At 41.4% G+C, this 20,707-nt stretch overlaps 1 protein-coding gene across 1 annotated transcript in view; it reads left to right on the forward strand.

Annotated features, from left to right (window-relative positions):
- Rars (arginyl-tRNA synthetase) overlaps nt 1–19,181 on the forward strand; it is a 42,254-nt gene extending 23,073 nt beyond the window's left edge. The window contains exons 12-15 of the mRNA XM_008830154.3: nt 349–454; nt 17,220–17,392; nt 18,147–18,394; nt 18,975–19,181. Of these exons, the coding sequence (XP_008828376.1) occupies nt 349–454; nt 17,220–17,392; nt 18,147–18,394; nt 18,975–19,084 (637 nt within the window). The 3' untranslated portion in view covers nt 19,085–19,181. The remainder of the gene's footprint in view (nt 1–348; nt 455–17,219; nt 17,393–18,146; nt 18,395–18,974) is intronic.
- The last annotated feature ends 1,526 nt before the right edge of the window (nt 19,182–20,707 follow it).

Consider the following 20,707-nt stretch of genomic DNA (forward strand, 5'->3'; position numbering starts at 1 on the left):
CTCCCAAGTGCTGGGATTAAAGGCCACCATGCCCAGCCCAGCCTTTTTAATTTTATCTCCCTGTTAAAGAATATAGTAAAAGTACAGTGCCATTAAGGGGCTGCAACACAGAATGCTCTGAGTTGAGGACTAGAGACGAGACACTGGGAGGATAGTAGTTTCTTTTGGCATTCTTCCATGGTCGCCACCTGGAATATGACTCTGTAACCTCTCTATGGTCCATGGTTTGAAGGAGGCATGTGCTGAAGTATGTGGCTGGATCCCTCCCCTTCATTTTCAGAGAATTTTAAAGTTGAAATTGAAAGGTCTGTTTCAGAATATTTGATTAGGTCTTTACATCATTTTTAGGAAGAAGTTTAAAACACGTTCAGGTGAAACGGTGCGCCTCACGGACCTTCTGGGAGAAGGACTAAAGCGATCCATGGACAAATTGAAGGAAAAGGAGAGAGACAAGGTACTCCAAGACCTCATTGGCATGACGTGTACCGTGCATTGTATTTTGATTTTTCCTTTTTATGTTTATTGAGGAAAAGTGGAGAAAATAAGGAGTCAGTCACATGGTCAGGTGAGTGTCATTAACTGGTCACTTTGAATACACTGTTTCTGGATATTAACAGATGTATAAAGATATAGAAATTGTACTTTATGGAATACCATATAATTTTTGTTGTTTTCAGATAGGGTGTCATGTAGCCCAGAAAGGCCTCAAACTCTATATAGACTTGCCTTGAACTCCTGATGCTCCTGCCTCCACCTCCCAAATGTTGGTGTTATGGGTGTGCACTGCCATCCCTGGCTCCCATAGGATGTTTAGACCAAGTTAAATAGCTCCTTACATGTTGATTTCTTTATGATGAAACATTCAGAATCCTCCTAGCTTTTTGACATTCAGAATATATTATCATACCTGGTTATTGTGTGCAATGCTACCAGGAGCTTCTTACTAAGGTAATTTCCAGTGATCAATTTCTCATCCCTCTCTTCACCACTTTCCCTATTTCTGGTAAAGATCACTCTGCTCTCAACTGTGTTTATATTCACATGAGTGAAACCATGAAGTACTTATCTTTGTGTGCCCAGCGTCTTTTGTAAGTAGCTTCCAGTTTCATCCATGTTGTTGCAAATGATAGGGTTTTATCAATTTTAATGGATTCGTAGCAATTCATTTTGTGCTGTACCATATTTTCATTTATTCATTAATTGATCCATGGACCTTTAGGTTGTTTCCGTGTTTTAGTTATTGTGACTAGTGCTACTAACATAGGAGTACAGGTATCTCCTGTTATAGCAATTCCATTCCCTTTGCTATATACCAGGAAACGGGATTGCTCAATCATGTTAGCACTGTTTTCAGCCTCTGTGAGACATGTTCATACAGTCTAATGACTGAACCAGTTCGCACTGTGCAAGGTTGACTTATTCCGCGTCCCTATAGGCAGTTTCTCTCACACTGAGCTACATCCTCACCCTCTTTTGTCTTTTTGGTGATAATCAAATTGGAGTGAGGTGTATTTCAGTGTCTGATTGCATTTGTTGTTACTAGGGTTTTTTGTTGCTTTGTTTTTAATGTGTATGAGTGCATGTGTTGTATGTAAATGCAACATCTCAGAGGTCAGAAGAGGATGCTGGATCCCCTAGAACTGGAGTTATGGGTATTTTTAGCCATCATGTGAATGCTGGGAACAGAACCCAGATCTTCTGCAAGAGCAATCAATACTTTTAATGACTGAGCCATCTCTCTAGGCCCTGGTTTGGTTGTTTTTTGTTTTTTGTTTTGTTTTGTTTTTTTTAAACAGTGTTTTATATATCCCAGACTGGCCTTGAAATCCTACCTTCATTGCCCAAATACTAGGGTTATAGGCTGCACCACCACCCCTTGCTTGTGGTTTTGATTCTGTTGTTCCTAACCAGTGATACTAACCATTTTTTTCATACACTTGTTGGCCATTTGTGTTTTCTTGGGAAATGTCAGTCTGCCACTTTTGGGTTCTGTGAGACATTATCTCATGATGTAATCCTGTCTAGACTGGAACTTACTATGTCAACCAAGCTGACTTTGGAGAACATGGGGATGACTTCCTGCCCCTGCCTCTCAAGTACTGGGATTACCAGCACACACCACCACCACACTCAGCTTTTCTGCCCATTTTTAAATTGGATTATTTGGAAGGGTGGGGCTTTTTGTTTTATTTTTAAATTTTTTTTTTAATGTGTATGAGTATTTTGCCCACATGTATATATAAATACACCACATGCGTGCAATGCCCACAGAGGCCAGAAGAGGGCATTGGCTCCCTTGAAACTGGGGTTAGGGACAGGTGGTAGCCACTATGTGGGTGCTGAGAACTGAACTGTTGTCCTCTGTATGAATTATATTCCTCAGCCTCAGGCCCTGTGTTTTAGTGGTGTGGGTTTTTGTTTTGTTGGTTTTTCATATTGAGTTCCTTGTATGTTTTGGGTGTTAGTCTTTCATGATACAGCTTGCAAATACCTTTTCCCATTATGTGCATTTCTTCTGCCCTGATTATTTCCTTTGTTCTGCAGCCATTCAGTTAGATATAATCTCATTTATCTAGTTTTTTGTTTGTTTTTTTTCTTTTTTGGTCTTTTGAGACAGGGTCTCTCTATAGTCCCAGCTGGCCTGGAACTCACTATATAGACCAGGCTGGCCTTGAACTCACAGAGATCCACCTGCCTCTGCCTCCCGTGCTGGGACCCGGCTTTCATGTGTCTAGTTTTGCCTTTGTTTTATAAGTGCCTTGGAGGTGTAGTCCACAAAGTTCCTAGCACTCTTGTGACCTAAATTCTGTAATGGCTTTTTTTTTTTTTTTTTTCTTTCTGTCTTTTTGAGGCAGCGTCGTCCTGTAGTCCCAGCTGGCCTGGAACTTGCTTTGTAGACCAGGCTAGCCTTGAACTCACAGAGATCTGCCTGCCTCTGCCTCCCGAGTGCTGGGACTAAAGCCGTGTGCAACCACGCTAGTAGCTGCTTTTTGTTTTTGAAACAAGGTTCCACATTAGACCTCAGGTTTATCTTGAACTTCCAGCGGGCTTCCTGCCTCGGCCTCTCCAGCGCTGGGATTAGAAGTGGTAGCCACCATGAACCAGTTTGGTTTCAGACCTTACATGTAAGTCTCTGATCCATTTCGATTTGTCCTTCACTGCATGTTTGTAGTACCTTTGTCAAATATCAGTTGGCTGAAGCTGGGCATGGTAGCACATGAATGTAATCCAAGCACTTGGGATGTAGGGGCAGGAAGATCACGAGTTCAAGGCCATAAGTTGAGACGTGTGTGTGTGTGTGTGATTGGCTCTGGGGGCTGAGAGTATAGCTATGGTAGTGTTTACCTTGTATGTACAATGCCCTAGGTTCAGTCTCTAGTACTGTAAAATAAAAATCAATTGGCTATAAATGTGAAGGTTTGCTTGTAGACTATTCTGTTCCACTGGTTTCGGTGTCTGTTTTTAGGACAGTACCATGTTTTAATTACTGAGGCTTTAGAGTGCATTTTCCAATAGTATGTCATCTCCTGCTTGTGATTTTGTTGCTTAGAGTCTTAGGGCTTTGTGGTTTCAGACAAGCTATAGTATTGTTTGTTCCTAATTCTGTAAAGAATGTCATTGGTGTTTTGCTAAATTACATTGATAGTAAAGATTGTTTTAAGTAGTATGGCCTTTAGGAGTTTTGTGGGAAGGACTCCTTATATAACCCAGGTGTTTTCACTTTCTTTCATCAGTTTTTCATGGTTTTCCTTTTTGGGGTTCTGGGGATTAATGTACAACTTTTCTTACATGCTAGGCAAGGACTCTGCCATGGAGCTATATCTCCCAACTCAAGAGTTTTTATTGTGAAGATCTTTTATCTTTTTGTTGTTATTGTTGTTCAATTGAGATAGGGTCTCACACCACCCAGGCTGGCCTTGAACTCACCATGTATCTGAGACTAACCTTGAACTCTTGCTCCTCGTGTCTCCACCTCCCAAGTGCCAGGATTACAGCCATGTAATCCAGCCCTTCTTTTACCACTTCAGTTAAATCATTCTTAGGTTGTCTAAATGTTTTTATAGCTATCGTATATAAATGGGATTGTTTTCATTTTAGATAATTAGCTGCTGCTGCTTTGATTTATAGATCGTCTCTTACTATGTAGCTCAGACTGGCCTGAACTGCTGGCATTTCTGTGTGGCCTCCAAAGTGCTGGGATTGCTGGGCTTTTAATGAAGTCCTTGAGGTTTCCTATATATTGTCTGAGACACTCAGGTACCATTGTGACTTTCCCATTTGGGTGTCTCTTTCTCTCCTTTGTCTGATTGCTCTGGTGAGGACCTGCAGTACTGTACTGAAAAATAAGTGGTGATGTCACTGTCTTGTGATCTTGAGAGGAAGCTTCCCCCTCCAGTGTGATGTTAGCTGTTGGCTTTTTTTTTTTTTTTGGCCTTTTTGAGACAGGGTCTCCCTGTAGTTCCAGCTGTCCTGGAACTGACTATGTAAACCAGGCTGGCCTTGAACTCACAGAGATCCACCTGTCTCGGCCTCCCAAGTGCTGGGACTACAGGCGTGCGCCACCATGCCCGGCAGCTATTGGCTTTTTATATATAGCCTTTGGTATTTTCAGGTACATTCTTTTTGTACCTAATTTGATCAGCATTTGTATTATGAAAAATGGACTTTATCTAAATGCTTTTCTGCATCTGTTAAGACCCTCTCTCATCCCTGAGGTAAAGCCCACATTTTAAGTAATCTTTTTTTAAAAAACATTTATTATTTTTAGTTTATGTATATGTGTATTGCCTGCGTGTGTGTCAGTGCACCCGTGTCATGCAATGCCCGAAGAGGTCAGAAGAGGGCATCAGATTCCCTGGAACTGGAGTTATAGACAGTTGTTAGCTGCCATGTGGGTGCTGGAAGTTGAACTTGGTCCTCTGCAAGAGCAACCAGTGTTTTTAACTGCTGAACTATCTCTCCAGCCCCCTTGAGTAATCTTTTTAATGTGCTGTCAGATTATATCTGCTAGTATTTTGTTTAGGATTTTAAAAAATTCTTTGTTTTATATGTATAAGTGTATTACCTGCATGTATGTAAGTGCCCTTGCATCATGCAATGTCCACAGGGGTCAGAAGCAGACATCGGATCCCCTGGAATTGGGATCCGCTGTATTAGCCACCATGGGGTTCTGGGAACCAAACCCAGGTTCTCTGCAAGAGCAGCCAGTGCCCTTAACTGCTGAGCCATCTCTCCAGCCCCGTTGAGTAGGATTTTTTAGTGCATGTTCTTTGTGTAGCTTTTGTTAGGTGCTTGATTGGTTTTGCTTTCTGGGTGATGCTGGCCAAAGTAGCCTCTCCTACTCGTCAACAGAAAACTGTACTACTAATTTGATTTTTTTTTTTTTGGTTTGAGGAGTTTTTTGTTAGTTTTTATCTTGTTTTGTTTTGGGGATGGGGGCCTCACTATAGCTCTGGCTGACCTTGAACTCATGGTCCTCCTTCCTCCATCTCCCAAGTGCTGAGATCGCAATGGTGCATCACCGTGCCTGGCTGCTTTTTCTTTTTCATCCCATTGGTGGAGGTTGCTGATCTTCCTGAATCAGTGTCTGCAGTTCTTGAATCTATTTAAGAAAGTTCTCAGGCTCAGCTCTTCAGATGTTACTTCCTTTGCCCATTCAGGTTTTTCCGCAACTTCCAATTCTCTAGGAAGTTTGATGGTTTCTATTGCATACCTCATGCTGTTCTCTCCCTCCTTTGCCTCATTAGGAATATTTGGTATTTCATCTGTTGAATTTTGCTGTCCTATATCCAAGACAGCTCTTAAAGTTTTTCAGAGGGTTTGCCTAGCATGTACAAGGCTTTAGGTTTGATCTCCAGCAATGAGAGGACAAAATCCTCTACTGAGCAGAGACAAAAAAATCTCTATTGAGCAGAGAAACAAATTGGCTGAAGCCAAGCATGGAGGGAGGTGCGGGTCTGTTGTCCAGCATATCAGAGGCCAAGGTAAGAGGATCAGTTAAGTCCAAAAGTTTAAGAGCAGCCTGAACCAAAGCTAAAAACCAGTTTGCTTTAAGTATATGCAGTAGTTTCCAGAATTTCTGTTCAGTTCCTATGGTCCATTTTTATGCCAATACCATGCTGTTTTTATTACTGTAGTTCTATAGAATTTTCTTTATCCGTTACTATAACGTCTCCTGCTTTGGGGCTTCTTTTTGGTTTAGTTTCGTTTTGGATGTGGTTGATTATTTGTCTATAAATTTTGTGGTTTTGTTCTAGCTCTTTGAAGAAGCCTTCTGTATTTTGGTACAGACTACATTGAACCTGTACAGTGCTTTAAACTTTATGGCCATTTTAGCAGTGCTTTAATCCATGGGCATGGGGTATCCTTCCTTTTTATTCTGCTGTAGTTTCTTTCAGCTATGTTTTGGGGGTTTTTTGCTGCTGTAATCATTCACTTCCTTGTTTAAATTTATTCCTAGGTACTTTATTTTACAGAATAGGATACTGTGAATAGGAATTGCATCTCTTTTCAACTAGTTCATTAACATGCAGAAAAGCAGTAGCACGTACATATTTTTGAGATCATCTCACTAATGTAGCTCAGGCTGACTTCAACTCAAGACTTTCCTCCTGCCTTATTCTCCAAGGTGTATGTTGATGTGCAGCATTGCATTTACTATTTGCATATGTGTCTGTGTGGTAGTGCTGGGGATTGAACTAGTCTTGCACATAGTAGGCAAGCACTGGACCACAGAGTACATCCCAGTCATTGACACACAGTCTTCTCTCTGGGATAAATCCCACTTGCTTATGGCATATATCTTTTGGATGTGATGTTGGATTCATTGTTCTACTATTTGGCTGGGGATTTTGCATCCATTTCCATTAGGTATATTGATCTATAGTTTTTTTATTTTTCATTTGTTTCTATTGAATTTTTATGTATTTCACACAGAACATCTCAATCAGTCTTAATCATCTTTATGCCCCTGTCCCTACCAGCACCCTCCCATAGCCCCCCCCACTGGAACCCATGCACTCTACCACCTGCATCAAGGCCTACCGTGCCAAACCAGCATCTCCAGATGTTCTCCAGTGCAAACCCATCCACTGAGGCCCAGTCAACCCATCCACAGTCCCCTGCCTCAGGAAGACCAGCTCCTCCCCACCCAGCAGTAACCAGCTGCCATAACCTCTTCAGCCAAGATTGGGGTCTGCTGTCTACCTCCATATCTCTGTGCTGGACCCCCATATGACAGAGCCTGCATGGGACCTTTGCACACCCATACCACCACTGTAGATTCATACAAGCATGGTCCCAGGAGCCTATTTCAGCCACCTGATTCAGGACTCTATTTCCATATGGTCATATACCTCCTCCCTGACTCCTGCAATCCTTCCACCCCCTTCTGCAATGCTCCCTGTGCCCTGGGTGGATGAAGTTTAATATAGCAGTCCTGCCCGAGAACCAGCACTCTACAGATTCTTAATCTCTACACTTTGGCCACCTGTAACCTTTTGTGTTCCTGGTCCTCTGTTGCACAAGGGAGCTTCATTAATGAGAATCTAGAGATTCATTAGTGACCTCTTTACCCCTGTTCTATGTTCCATGAGCCTTAGGTGTAAAGGTTGCATTGTAGATGTGTCACTTAGGCCTGGGCAATTCATAAACAATGTGTGTGACCAGTTGTGGTATTTGGTAAGCTTCTTTGATGAGTTGTGACTGGGATATTTGCCAGTATTTTGTTCTAACAGTTTCAGGTTTCACAATGAGATCTTTGATCCATTTGGAGTTGACTTGTGCAAGGTGAAAGGGTCTAGTTTCATTCTTCAAAGGTGGCAATCCAGTTTTGCCAGCACCATTTGCTGAAGATGATGTCTTTCCTCCAGTGAATGTTCTTGGCCCCTTTGTCAAATACCAGGTGGCTGAAATTGCATAGATTCATGGTTGGGTCTTCAATTATGATCCATTGATCTATGGGTCTATTTTTGTGCCAGTACCATGCTGTTTTTTTGACTATAGCTCTGTAATACAGTTTGAAATCTGGTATCATAATCCCCCCAGCATTGTTCTTTGTGCTCAAGGTTGCTTTAGCTATCCAGGGTCTTTTGTGCTTCCATATGAATTTTAGCTTTTTTTTTTTTTTTTTTTTTTCTAATTCTGTGAAGAATGCTGTGGGGATTTTGATTGGCATTACATTGAATCTATAAATGGCTTTTGGTAGGAGGGTCATTTTCACAATCCTTCTAATCTATGAACATGGGAGGTCCTTCTGTCTTCTGGTGTCTTCCTCAGTCTCTTTAAGGATTTAAAATTTTCATTGTAGAGGTCTTTAATGCACTGGAAGCATTCTCATTAAATTCACGAACCAGGCAAAGTTGTCTACTATCTGCACTCCTTTTTTAATATAGTGCTTGAAACTCTTACTAGAGCAGTAAGACGAGAAGGAAATTAAAGGAGTACTAATTGGAAAAGAAGAGTTAAATTTTCCCTTTCTGAGATACTATACCTAAGAGATACCAAAAACTCTATCAGAAAACTCCTAGAAATGATCAACACTTTTAGTAAAGTGGCAGGCTATAAAATTAATCTACAAAAATCAGTAGCCTTTCTATATACCAATAACAAGCAATTGGAGAAAGAGTACATGGAACGCCCCCATTCACAATAGCCTCAAAATAAAATAAAATAAAATATCTCGGAATAAACCTGACCAAAGACATTAAAGACTCATCCGTTCCCATCTGTCCTTTTAATTTCTGTCTGCATTCTTGGTCTAACTATGTTTCCACCGTTAGGCCTTCTTTTAGTTTCTTTCTGTTGCCCCTTGGGTATAATTGTTCCTTTCTTCAGCTCTTTGTATTACTTCAAGAATTCTCTGAAGGGCTGGTTTTCTTGGACATGAATTCTTTCAGTCTATTCATGTCGTGAAAGATTTTTCTTTCCCCTTCAACTATAATAGTTATTTTTACTGGTTAAAGTATTCTGGGTTGGCACCTATAGTCATTTAGAGCTGGGAATACTTTGGTCCAGGCTCTTCTCACTTTAGAAAGTCAGCTGTAATTCTGGTGGGTTTTCCTTTATATGTGACTTGTTTTTCTTTTGCAGCTTTCAGTATTCTCTCTTTGCTCTATATGTTTAATGTTTTCACTATGATGTGCCGTGGGGAATTTCTTTTCTGGTTCTATTTGGTGTTCTATATGCTTTGCATATTTGTATGGGCACATCTTTCTTTAATATTGGGAAATTTTCTTATACAATCCTATTGAAGACCTGGCCCATACCATTATCCTGAGATTCTTCTCCTTCCTCTAGGCCTATGATGCATAAGTTTGGTGTTTTCATGGTATCCCACATTTCCTGCATATTCCATTCCTGTGTTTTCTTAAAATTTTCAGTCTTTTCTTAAGCTGTTCAGTTCATCAGCTTTATTGTCCAGTCTTGATACTCTGTTTTCCATTTCATTCAGTCTATTGGTGAGGCTTTCTTCTGTCATTTCTAATTGGCTTATTGAGTGGTTCACTTCATTTCAGACTGAGTATTCTTCAATATTTCTAACTCTTTTGTGAACTCAAGTTTATCCCTCTCTCTTTTTAGTTCTTTGGTTTGTGTGTTCTTTAAATTCATTGAATTCTTTGATCATGTTAATGATTGTTCTTTTAAATTCTGTGTCCTGGGTTATCTCTAGGGTTTTCTCATTATAGAACTCTATAGGACTGTTGATGTTTGGTGGGGACATATTATTTGGGTTTTTCATATTATCTTTTCTTTATGATTTTGGCATGTGGATTTCTTTTGTTTCTTATTTTGTTAGACTCAAGCCTTCCTTTTTTGAGTTTAAGTCTGTTTCTGTTTGTATACTTGATGTGCCTTGGTTTTCTATTGGGTATGAAAATCTGGTTGGTCTAGGCTTCAGGTTCTCTTTTGGTTTTATATTGGAGCTACTCAGGAGTTCTGGAAGAGGCCCAAGTCAGGTGAGAATCAGATGTTTTCAGTTTTCTACCTAAGGTCTGCACAGCAGGCACAGTGCAATTTGGGAAGCTTACTAGGTGGAGGCTGGATTCAGGCACTCTCAGGGAGTCTGCAAAGGTCTGCTCCCCTACTAAAGAGCAGGAAAGGCCAACCCTGCAGCAGTGGGAGAGGCTGTAGCTGGCCCCAGTGTAGGGGGTGGACACAGTGTGATTTGGAGAGCTCGATGGAGAGTAGTCCAGCAATCTGGGGTGCTAAGAGCAAAAGCAGGCCTGTGCCCAAGGCTAGAAGGAGAACAGGATGTGGGGTTCATGAGATTGGAGTTGCTCTGGTTATACGGGAGTCAAGGCACCGAGGACAAGATCAGACTTATCAAGGAAGAAGGCTGGTCTCAGGAGTGCAAAGGCAAGTTGGGGGTAGGGACAGCCTATGAAGGTTCTAACAGACTTAACTGAAAAATGGAGCTGGTCTGAGTGCAGGGGGTCAGGATGCAGTGGGTGGGTCTGGGCTAAGAGGGTAGTCCAAAGAGCTGGGGTGCTAAGAGCAAAAGCGGGCCTGTGCCCAAGGCTAGAAGGAGAACAGGATGTGGGGTGGGAAGCTGATCTGTAGTTTTTTCTCAGGATAGTGCTAGCCTTGTAAAATTAGTCTAGCAGTGTTTTCACTTTTCATTTTATTACAATGGTTTTGTTCTTCTGTAAATATTTTACAGAATCCAGCATTGAGGCTATAAGGTCCTGGACCTTTCTGGGAAATGTTACTCTTTTGATCTCCTAATTTATTAGTCTGTTCAGGTGTTCTGTTATTTCATGACTCAGCTTTGTTGGGTTTAATGTGTCGGGCAGTGTACCCATTTCTTCTGGATTTTGCAGTTTGTTATTGGTGTAGTTCATTATGTCCCCTAAATGATCCTTTGTTGTTTTGTGGTATTGTAATGTGTCCCTGATTTTGAGTATGGTTTTGTTCTTTGTCTAGCTAAAGATTTGACATTTTTGCGATAGTCTTGTACCCTTTGCTGGACTGGCCTCAGCATCCCAAGTGCTAGGATTGCAGACATGTGCCAGTGTACCCAGCATGTTACTGGGCTTTGTTTTTTTGGTGCTGGGGATGAAGGCCAGGGCCTCGTCCATGCTTGACAAGTGTTCTACCACTGTGCTCGCATCCCCAGCCTTTTGTCTGTTTTTCATTAAACCAGCTCTATTTCATTGAACTTTTGTTTGGTTTCAGTCTCATTTGCTTCCATTACCTTTAGGTTCTTGCTTTTGTGTCCCCCATAAGTGTAGATATGTTGGTTCCATTTTCACTTCTCTCTCGAGATTTCTTTGTTGACCCTACTGATTGTTCAAGACTGTGCTATATAGTTACCACATACCTGTCATTTCTAAATTTTCTCCTGTTGATTTCTAATTGTATTCCATTGTGGTCAAGGACACGTGGTCCTTCAAAAATTTTTTGTTGAGGGACTGAAGAGATGGTTCAGCAGTTAAGGGCACTGGTTGCTCTTGCAGAGGACCCAGGTTCAGTTCCCAGCACCCACATGGCAGGTAACAACCATTCATAACTCTAGTTCCAAGGAATCCAATGCCCTCTGACCTCTGCGGGCATTGCATAACGTGGGTGCACTCACACTCATACACGTAAATTAAATTTTGTTTTAATGTTGGGACATATCTTGTGAATCACCATATGGTCTTTTCTGTGTGCTGTTGGACAAGATGCTCTGTAACATCTGCTGCTTTACTATATTGGAGCCTAAGAATGTGTATAATTGCCATTTCTTCTTGGTGAACTGAGTGAGGCCTTTGCCGTGCTGCTTTGTCGTTTTGATGTATGTGTAGTCATTCTTCACTTTGGGTTTCTACTCGCCTGTATGTGTGGTGTTGTTACTGGAGAAGTGAGTCTGTCCCACGCCACATGAACCTGTGTTTCCTTCAGTGCAGGGTGCTGCAGACACATTTATTCTGCTGCATCCCTTTGTGCTCATGAGGGTTTGAGCCTCAGAAATGGGAACATGCCAAGGCTTGGGCCCCTATAGCAGTATTGACTGGCTCTGTGCATGAGGTGGTGTAGTACAGCAGCAGGCAAGGCTCTTGAGTATTGGTGTGAAAATAAAGCAAGCTCCTAAGTAAAGCCGTGGTGCAGAGTACAAACAGCTCTCTTCAGTAGGCCCCATGTCTTTGGAAATTTCTGTGAGCTAGGAGTGCCAGCACTCCTAGCTTTACCACAAAGGGTGTTCTCTAATGCAGCTGGATCTTAGTTTCCTAGATCCAGGATCTTGTAGCAGCAATAGCACGCTTATTTGATTTAGCAGCATTGCCATCTGGCATCCCAAAATTGCATTGAAATTAAGAAAATATTTCACAACAAAAAGGTACATTGTGGATGCTACCAGAATTAATCACTACAGATTCTGTCAAAGAACTTTACTATGGTATGGAATGTTCAGATATCAAACTCATGGGTTTGCAATATAACTCTAATGAAAGAACTTTCTTTGTAGCCCACAAGTTGGCATGAGACTTGTCTCTTGATGTCTGCATTAAGTTGTTCAAGGTATAGAGCTTTTGGAAAGAACACTTTCTGCCTTTAGTGGTACCCCAAAGAATTTAGGATCTAGAACAGGTAGATGTGTAATTCCCAAAGCAAAGCCAGAGGTGGTTTTGTACACCTGTGATCCCAACACCGAGGAGACTGAAGATAGTGGAGTTACTTGTGTGTAGGAGTCAGAGTGACCTGGGCAATAGAAGTGAGACCCTGTCTCCACAAGCACAGCAGAGCGACGACACGTACAGGGCTGTTTTTGTTGGCAGTAGCAAGTTGGGGTGAGACAGGGTCTCACTGTGTAACCTAGGCAGGGATTGCAGCCACGAGTAGCTGTAGAACATAGATTATCTAAGAAAAACCAATTTATAAAATGAATTGTTTTGTCATATTCATGTAAGTGTAACAAAAAAGTGACTTATTGCATCATAATTTCAGATTTAGATATAAAGGCAAACCTGTAGTGCCTGATGTCACCATAAAGCTGGGGCCCTTGAAGCCAGGCATTCCATGTACATGTGATCTGTGTTTCTTAGTATCCAGGCTGACTGTGAAATCGGGGTAATCTCTAGCCTTCATGTATATTATCAGATCTGTCGACTGGATCCTGCCAAAGAGAAGAGGATCTTACTGAATATGCAAACAGTTATATTGTTGTTTTTAGAAAAGTAATCATGCCAGGCATGGTGACACAGGCTTCTAATCCCAGCACTCCTCTGGAAGCTGAGGCAAGTTTGCAGCCACCCTAGGTTACATAGCAAGACCACGTGTAAGGAAACAACAAAAACCCAACTATGGGGCTTAGAGAAATGGCCCAGTGATTAAGAGCACTGGTTGCCCTTGCAAAGGACCCTTAACTCCAGTTTCAGTAGATCAGCACCCTCTTTTGGCCTCCACAGGCATTGCACAACACAGATATACCTACATAATGCAGGCAAAACACTCATATACATAAGATAAAAATATTTTAATAGGATCATAGACTGTTAAGAAATAATATTCATTAGGCAGAGTTTGAAGTAATCAAAAGATTCAAGTCTTTCTTAGTTTTTGAAGTCTATTTTCCTAATTAAATCCAGATAAAGACAGCACAAATATGTGAAATTATGTTAACAAGATAGAAAGCCTTGGTTTGGTATGCACTTGCCCAAAGGTAAGAGAAAAGTCATTGCTTTTCCTTATCCATTGGGACAGCTAGAACCAAACTCGGTGTGATTATGCAACAGAGGAAGAGTGAAGAGTGAACCTCCTTTTATAGGGGACGGTAAACAAGACCAGTACCTTTAGTAGAGAATGGGTAACTTCTAGAGTTCATATTTTGAGTCTGAACTGGGGAGAAAAAGCTTACAGAAACTGACTTTAAAAACACAGAGAAAACCTAACTAATTAAATGTAAACTGTAAAACAGGAAAGCCTGTAGTTCACAACATAGTTAAAATTTTATGAAAAACATTTCAAGCTGGGCAGGGCGGCTTATGCCTGTAATTCTAGTACTAGGGGCGTCTAGGGCAGGAAGAGCCCCAGCGACATAGGAGGTCAGCGACCCTGCCTAAAGTAAAGAACAGAAGTGCAGATGAGTCTTCATAAAACCTTGTTGCTTTACGCAGAATTGAATTCTAGCTTTATATCAATTTGTTAATGTTCAAGTTTTAGATAAAGCCTACAAACAATTTTAATGATAGCCAACTTGACCATAGATGAATATTGGTCCTTTCAAATAAGTCATAATGGAAGTGGCTACAATTACAGCACCTGGGAGTCAGATCACTGGACATTCCAGGCCAGCCAGGACTGCAGAACAAGACCCTGTCTCAGAAATTTGGGGGACGGGGGATGCATCCTGTATGAGCCTGTGCTCAGACTCTGGACCCGCTTACGTGTTCAGTTTTTACTCTGCTTCTGTCTTCACGTTGTCAAACTATGCACTTGAGTGTAGGATTTTTTTTTTCTCTACCACATGGGGAAGAAAGGTATGAGAAAGAATTTTAGGATTTATTTTGGATTATGTGTGTTGGTCTCCCCGAAGCTGGAGTTCCAGGCGATTGGGGAACGCCTGACTTGGATCCTCTGTCAGAGCTCTTAACCACTGAGCTGTCTCTCCAGCCCCTTCTTTCTCATACTTTTCACTTCCTTTGCATCTCCCTCTCCTACTTACAAGTTCTTTTCTACCTGGTTATTTATTTCCTTCCTTAGAAACAATTCTTAAAAGGAAAAACTCTTGGGATGTGGCTCAGTCGGTAGATTGCTTGTCTAGCATGAGTGAAGACCTTGGTTTGGTCACCAACATCATATAAAGCTGGGCATGTTGGCACACGCCTGCAATCCCAACACTTAGGAGCTGGAGGCGGGAGTTCATGATCACATGACTCTTTGAGGTGAGCCTGAGTACTTGAGACCTTGTCTTGGGGGTGGGGGGATCCCTACGTATGAAATTGCCCATTTTTTTTATGACAGTGTTTGTTATAGTTTGGTATAGTGTCTTTTGACTTGATATGTAGGCTAGATTGGCCTCAAATTTGTGATACTCCTTTAGCCTTCTAAGTGCCAGGGTTAGTGACACATGCCACAGTGCTCAGCAAGCCTTTAAATTACATGTTTAAGCAGTTATCCCATTTGTATTCCCCTCATTTATTTTTAGCTAAAAATAAGCACACATAACTTGACAGTAACTGGCTTAAATGCTTTTTTAGTTCACAAATTATATGCATGCTTATTTATCTGTAAGCCAGTTAATGGGCTAGAATTCCTTAGACAATCTTATCATATAGACCCAATATGGTAGCTAACAAAAAATGGTGTCAGAAATTTTAAGATCTTAGGAAGACTATGGACTAGATTTTTGAGTGTAGTAGTTCCCATACTGGCTTGGTTTTAAAAAGTCTCTCATGCCACTTCAGTGTCAGAAATTTTAAGATCTTAGGAAGACTATGGACTAGATTTTTGAGAGTAGTAGTTCCCATACTGGCTTGGTTTTAAAAAGTCTCTCATGCCACTTCAGTTCAGTGCTGGGGAGGGAACCCACGGCCTCGCATTAGGCAAGAGTGCTGCTATCCCTCAGCCCCCTTTTCCCAGTCTTTTAGAAAAATTTTTGTTGTATGAGTGCTTTGCAAGTACACCTGTGTTGTGCATAGTTTGAGGAGGGCATCAGATCTCCTAGAACTGGAGTTACAGATGGTTACTGGCCTCTATGTGGATGTTGGGAATCAAACCCAGGTCTTCTCCAAAACTAGCCAGTGCTCTTCACCTCTGAGCCATCTCTTCAGCCTCGTTTCCCAGTCTTAATAAGTAACAGAACTCCAAATTAATACGAATTTAGTACCAAAACTGTTTTTGTTCTTCTGGTTTGACTACTTGATGTGGCCAGGAAACATGTTAAAGTGTTTTTCTGTTGTTTGGAGTTTTTTTTTTTTAGCTCCAGAAATATATTTATGGAGCAAGTTCTTAGAAATCCGTAGATGGAATTTTAGTACCATCTTGAATAATTCAGGGGGGGGGGGGGATGAGTTGAATTAGGTCACTAGCAGGGGCTGTACCACTAATGTGTCTCTTTCTCCTGTAGCCGCCATTAACTGTACACAGCTCCTCAAACGGGAGGAGCCTTAGGGAGTGACATGGATATCCCATTTAGAGCTGACATTCAGCAGTCACTTCTTCATGTCTCACCATTGACCACTTGAGTCTGGAATAATTGCCACCCCCTACAAAAAAAGTAGCTTCTCTCCCCAAACCTAACAATAACACTAACCTGTGGGCATAAACTAATAATTAGCATTATGTCCATTTAACAAAACAGCGGCAGTGGCTTTCCCATTAGGACTTACGAGCTCCTCAGCCATGGCTTTTGACCCAGGTATACAGTACCAAACATGAATTTCTTCTGTGAGAAAGCCTCAGATCTAATCAGAAAGCATTTGCTTACCCCATAGCAGTCATGCCACTGTTGCAGCAGTGGGCACATCTTGCCTGGCAGGGTCAGCAGTGTAGCTCGCAGGGTCCGGAGCTGAGTAAGACAGTTGACAAATCTCCATTAGGCTACATCCCACCTTCTGGCACTGTGAGGGGTAGCTCATAGGAAGGAGAGTTTCAACTCAGTTCCAGCTTAATTTCTATATGACTTTCTCCCAATTTCCACAATATATTTTATCCAATTTTTAAATTGTGTCTTGGTGGAAGAGTTAATCTTCTGCAAGCCCAGTGTATTGTGGTCAGAACAGAAATACTTAACATATGACCATATATTTGTGATTTTTGTTTTAAGGCAGGGCCTTGCTCTGTAGCCCTGGCCAACTTCCAACTTGCTTCCCCAGTGCTAGGGTAACAGGCATGCACCATTGCAGCTCCTGGATAGTAATAAAGTAATATGCAGTTTCTTTCTTCTACCCTTGATGTGCTGTTGATTTCACTAGTTACTGGATCCTAATTTTGTTTGCTATATTCTCAAGAGAGTTTATAACACAAAGTAGGTATAATAGTGCATGGGTTTCATGAATATATTGGAAAAGAGGCTCACACTTTATAATAAATCAAGTATAAATATCATTCTTCAGTATTCATAGCCTGGTGAGTTTCTTACTGTCTCTATTTCCTTTGTACATTGGCCCAGGTCACTCTTCCTCAGTTTGAATGCTCACTGACAAGCACGCCTTAGATGCTCCCTTCCCAGGCTCCTGCCTCACACTAGGGTAGAAACTGTGCCAAACAAGCTATGACGTGTTTGTCTTTCCTTTAAGGTCTTAACTGCAGAAGAGTTGAAAGCGGCTCAGACATCTGTTGCATATGGCTGTATCAAATACGCCGACCTCTCCCATAACCGGTTGAATGACTACGTCTTCTCCTTTGACAAGATGTTAGATGACAGAGGAAATACAGCCGCCTATCTGTTGTACGCCTTCACTAGAATCCGGTAATTGTGCTTGGTCACTGTTACATTGTAAATCAAATGAAGGTTGTTCAAAAATGGGTTTATTTTTAGTTCTTTTGAGACAGGGTTTCAAATGAATCAGGCTGACCTCGAATTCACTATTCTCCGCCTCCCAAATGCTAAGATTATAGGTGTGTGCCACCATACCCCAGGCTGTTTGGTTTTTAAATTTTGCTGTGTATGAAGCATCTTTGGAAATTATTTTCTCTTTTAGAATTGAGAGGTCTGCTTGAACCCTAAGCCTGTCCCTGTTGTCTCTGACAGATGATTTCCAGAGCACTTCTGGGTAAACACCAAGAAAGTGACAGATGACCTCCTAAAAGAATTACAGTCCCATTTTTAATATTATAAAATGCTTAAATCCAGATTGTTGGTTTTGCATCATAATTGTCCTAGAATTAAGCACTTCATTTTAAAAGTATCTTTCTAGTGAGTTTTTGAGACCGTTTGCTGTCACAGCCCAGGCTGGCATCTCTGTTCTGCCTCCCCAGGGCTGCATTGTAGCTGCGCCCCTACAACACCAAATTAAGTCTTCTTTTAATTGCTATTATTTTCTGATTTATATCAGTCATTTATTACATGCTTTTGTATTTTTAAAAAGTATACATGACATGGATCTCTGTGAGCTCAAGGCCATCCTGGTCTACATAGTGAGTTCCAGGCCAACCCTGCCTCAAAAAGATTCAAAAAAAAGAAAAAGTGTGCCTGACAAAAGGGTACTTGTCTGGTATTTCAGGTCCATTGCACGGCTGGCCAGCATCAATGAGGAGATGCTGCAGAAAGCTGCTCGGGAAACCAAGATTGTCTTGGACCATGAGAAGGAATGGAAACTAGGCCGGTGTATTTTACGCTTCCCTGAGATTTTGCAAAAGATTTTAGATGACCTACTTCTCCACACTCTCTGTGATTATATTTATGAATTGGCAACTACTTTCACAGAGTTCTATGATAGCTGCTACTGTGTGGAGAAAGATCGGCAGACTGGTGAGTGTCAACCACTGTCCACACTGGGGAAGGGGAGCCACCAGGGCATCTGAATTGTGTCGGGGGTGCTTTCACACAGCATTCTGTAGCATACATAACAGACAGAATCTGAAGTAGTGCTAGCTTTTCTGGCCTAGTGTATACCTTAGGAGTTAAAGGAAATGAATTAGAAAACCAGAAAACCACTGGAATAGGCCATTATGTAGAGCACAGTGCCATCATCGGTATCCCTTTTATATTAACAAGGCAAGTTAGCCGCTTGTGAGGGTCATGCCTGAGACCAGAAACTTCGTGAAGAGCGAGCAAGGTGGTATTCCCACCCAATATGGCATTTATTTCACATCAAGGCACTTACGAAAGTACTATAAATTTTATAGAGAAATAGAAAATTTCTCATTGCAGATTTCATATAAATAGTTGATTTCTTGCATTGTCTGTCTTTTAAAGTCGAAGGTAATTCTAGTTAGGTCTACCATCTGGGTTAGGCTACTCGCTTTTTAGTAAAATCTGGAAATAATTCTTTAATGAATTTCAAAAAGAAAAACAAGATAATTAATATCTTCTCTTTCTATCTTCCCAGGGAAAGTATTAAAGGTGAACATGTGGCGTATGCTACTGTGTGAAGCAGTGGCTGCTGTCATGGCCAAGGGGTTTGACATCTTGGGAATAAAACCTGTCGAAAGGATGTAATTTGAACAGTTTTTACCAAAGTGGCATTTAGCACTGTTTGCTTTTTTTTTTAATCATGTGGACACAAAAGTAGTAAAGAATATTTCTCAACCATTTATGCAAAATGTTGATTCTTTACCTCTAACACTGCATGGATTCTAAAAAGAAACTTACTTTCACAAATATGCTCTGCTGCTGAGCATTCAATCAAGTGGTGTAGTAGAGGCTGATTTGGGTACCAGGGTTGGAGAGTTTAGTGGGTGGGCGGTGATATGTTTTCATTCATTTTAACTAGATACAGAATCTCACTTATTGCGTCCAAAGAACTTGATACAGCTGCATGGTGCTATTCATCTCCCACTGGTTAGGCCAAATTTACCCAGTTTTGCAAGTCATAAAGCGAAGTCTCTGCAGAGTCAGTAAGTCGCTCCAGGTTGCTCTGGAGCGAGGCCAGCATTCACACTAATGCATGTCTCACTCCCAATTCCATTTCTTTACATTTTAGTAAAAGATGACATTGGCAGTAAAAGACTGGACTACGGGGACAAGAAAATTAAACGTCTCGTTCGGCATATTTTCTACATCATGAACTTGGAGTTCTTTAGATAAAATGGTTCAGACTGGTAGTGGCAGTAAAGACGGGAGTTGAGGGAGGTGTCAGCTGATTTTTGAGCCAGTAACAGTCTGCCAACACAATAGAATGCAAGTGCCTAGTAACCATTACTGCACAGGCTGTCTCCAAGAGTCCCGAGTTCAGCAGAACCTTAGCGATGCACTTCATGACTTACATAATAGCCACCACACACAGATTTGGGCTGACCTGCCTACAGCAAATCACTATGGCAACAACTGTGGGGCAGATAGGCAGCTTCCTCTTAGGGGAGCAGACCTTATAAACTTCACCTTCCATGCCTGTAGGGGAAAAGAGTGAAAGAATGCAGGACTGTGAGATTGACCTGTGTTGGTCACTATATCTGCTAGAATGCCTCTCCATTTCCTGACCATAATTATGTTCAGCTTTGCTAAATAGTACTGAAATACTGAAATGGTGCAGTTCACAGGAATATAAATGTTAAGAGGTAATAAAATTTTTCTTAAGTAGAACTCCAGCCAGGCATGGTGACACATGCCTTTAATCCTGACACAGAAGCAGGCAGATCTCTGAATTCAAGGCCAGCCTGGTCTACATAGTAAGTTCCGGGACAGTTGGGGCTACAGGGAGACCCTGTCTCAAAAAGGAACCCCTGGCCCCCCCAAAAAAAGAAAAAGTACTAGTTGGGACTCCAGTTAGCTTGTTTTTAATGTGCTAGGCTTAGGGGCACCAAAACCTGCCTTCGGAGTCTTTAATTTCATTAAGCCTATGGACAATGATAACCATTCTTACCCTGTCTTCATTTAGCCACTCAGGCCAAAAGAAGAGATGACAAGGCTTCCAACTTTTTATACAGTCATTAATCCTGAAGTTAGTCTTCGTGAGCCCAAACTTACCCTCTGCTTCCTAGGGTGCTTCCCACATACATGATGGGTTTTTTTGTTGTTGTTGTTTTTTCTTTTTTAAATCTTCCATCAAAGACAAATGTCGCAGTGTCTTTCCAACAGCATATGTTGCTTGCTTCTGGCAGTCACATTTTGGTTACTATCTGT

This window comes from Nannospalax galili, unplaced genomic scaffold (genome assembly GCF_000622305.1).
Source record: "Nannospalax galili isolate Female #2095 unplaced genomic scaffold, S.galili_v1.0 scaffold1154, whole genome shotgun sequence".
Taxonomy (NCBI): Eukaryota; Metazoa; Chordata; class Mammalia; order Rodentia; family Spalacidae; genus Nannospalax; species Nannospalax galili.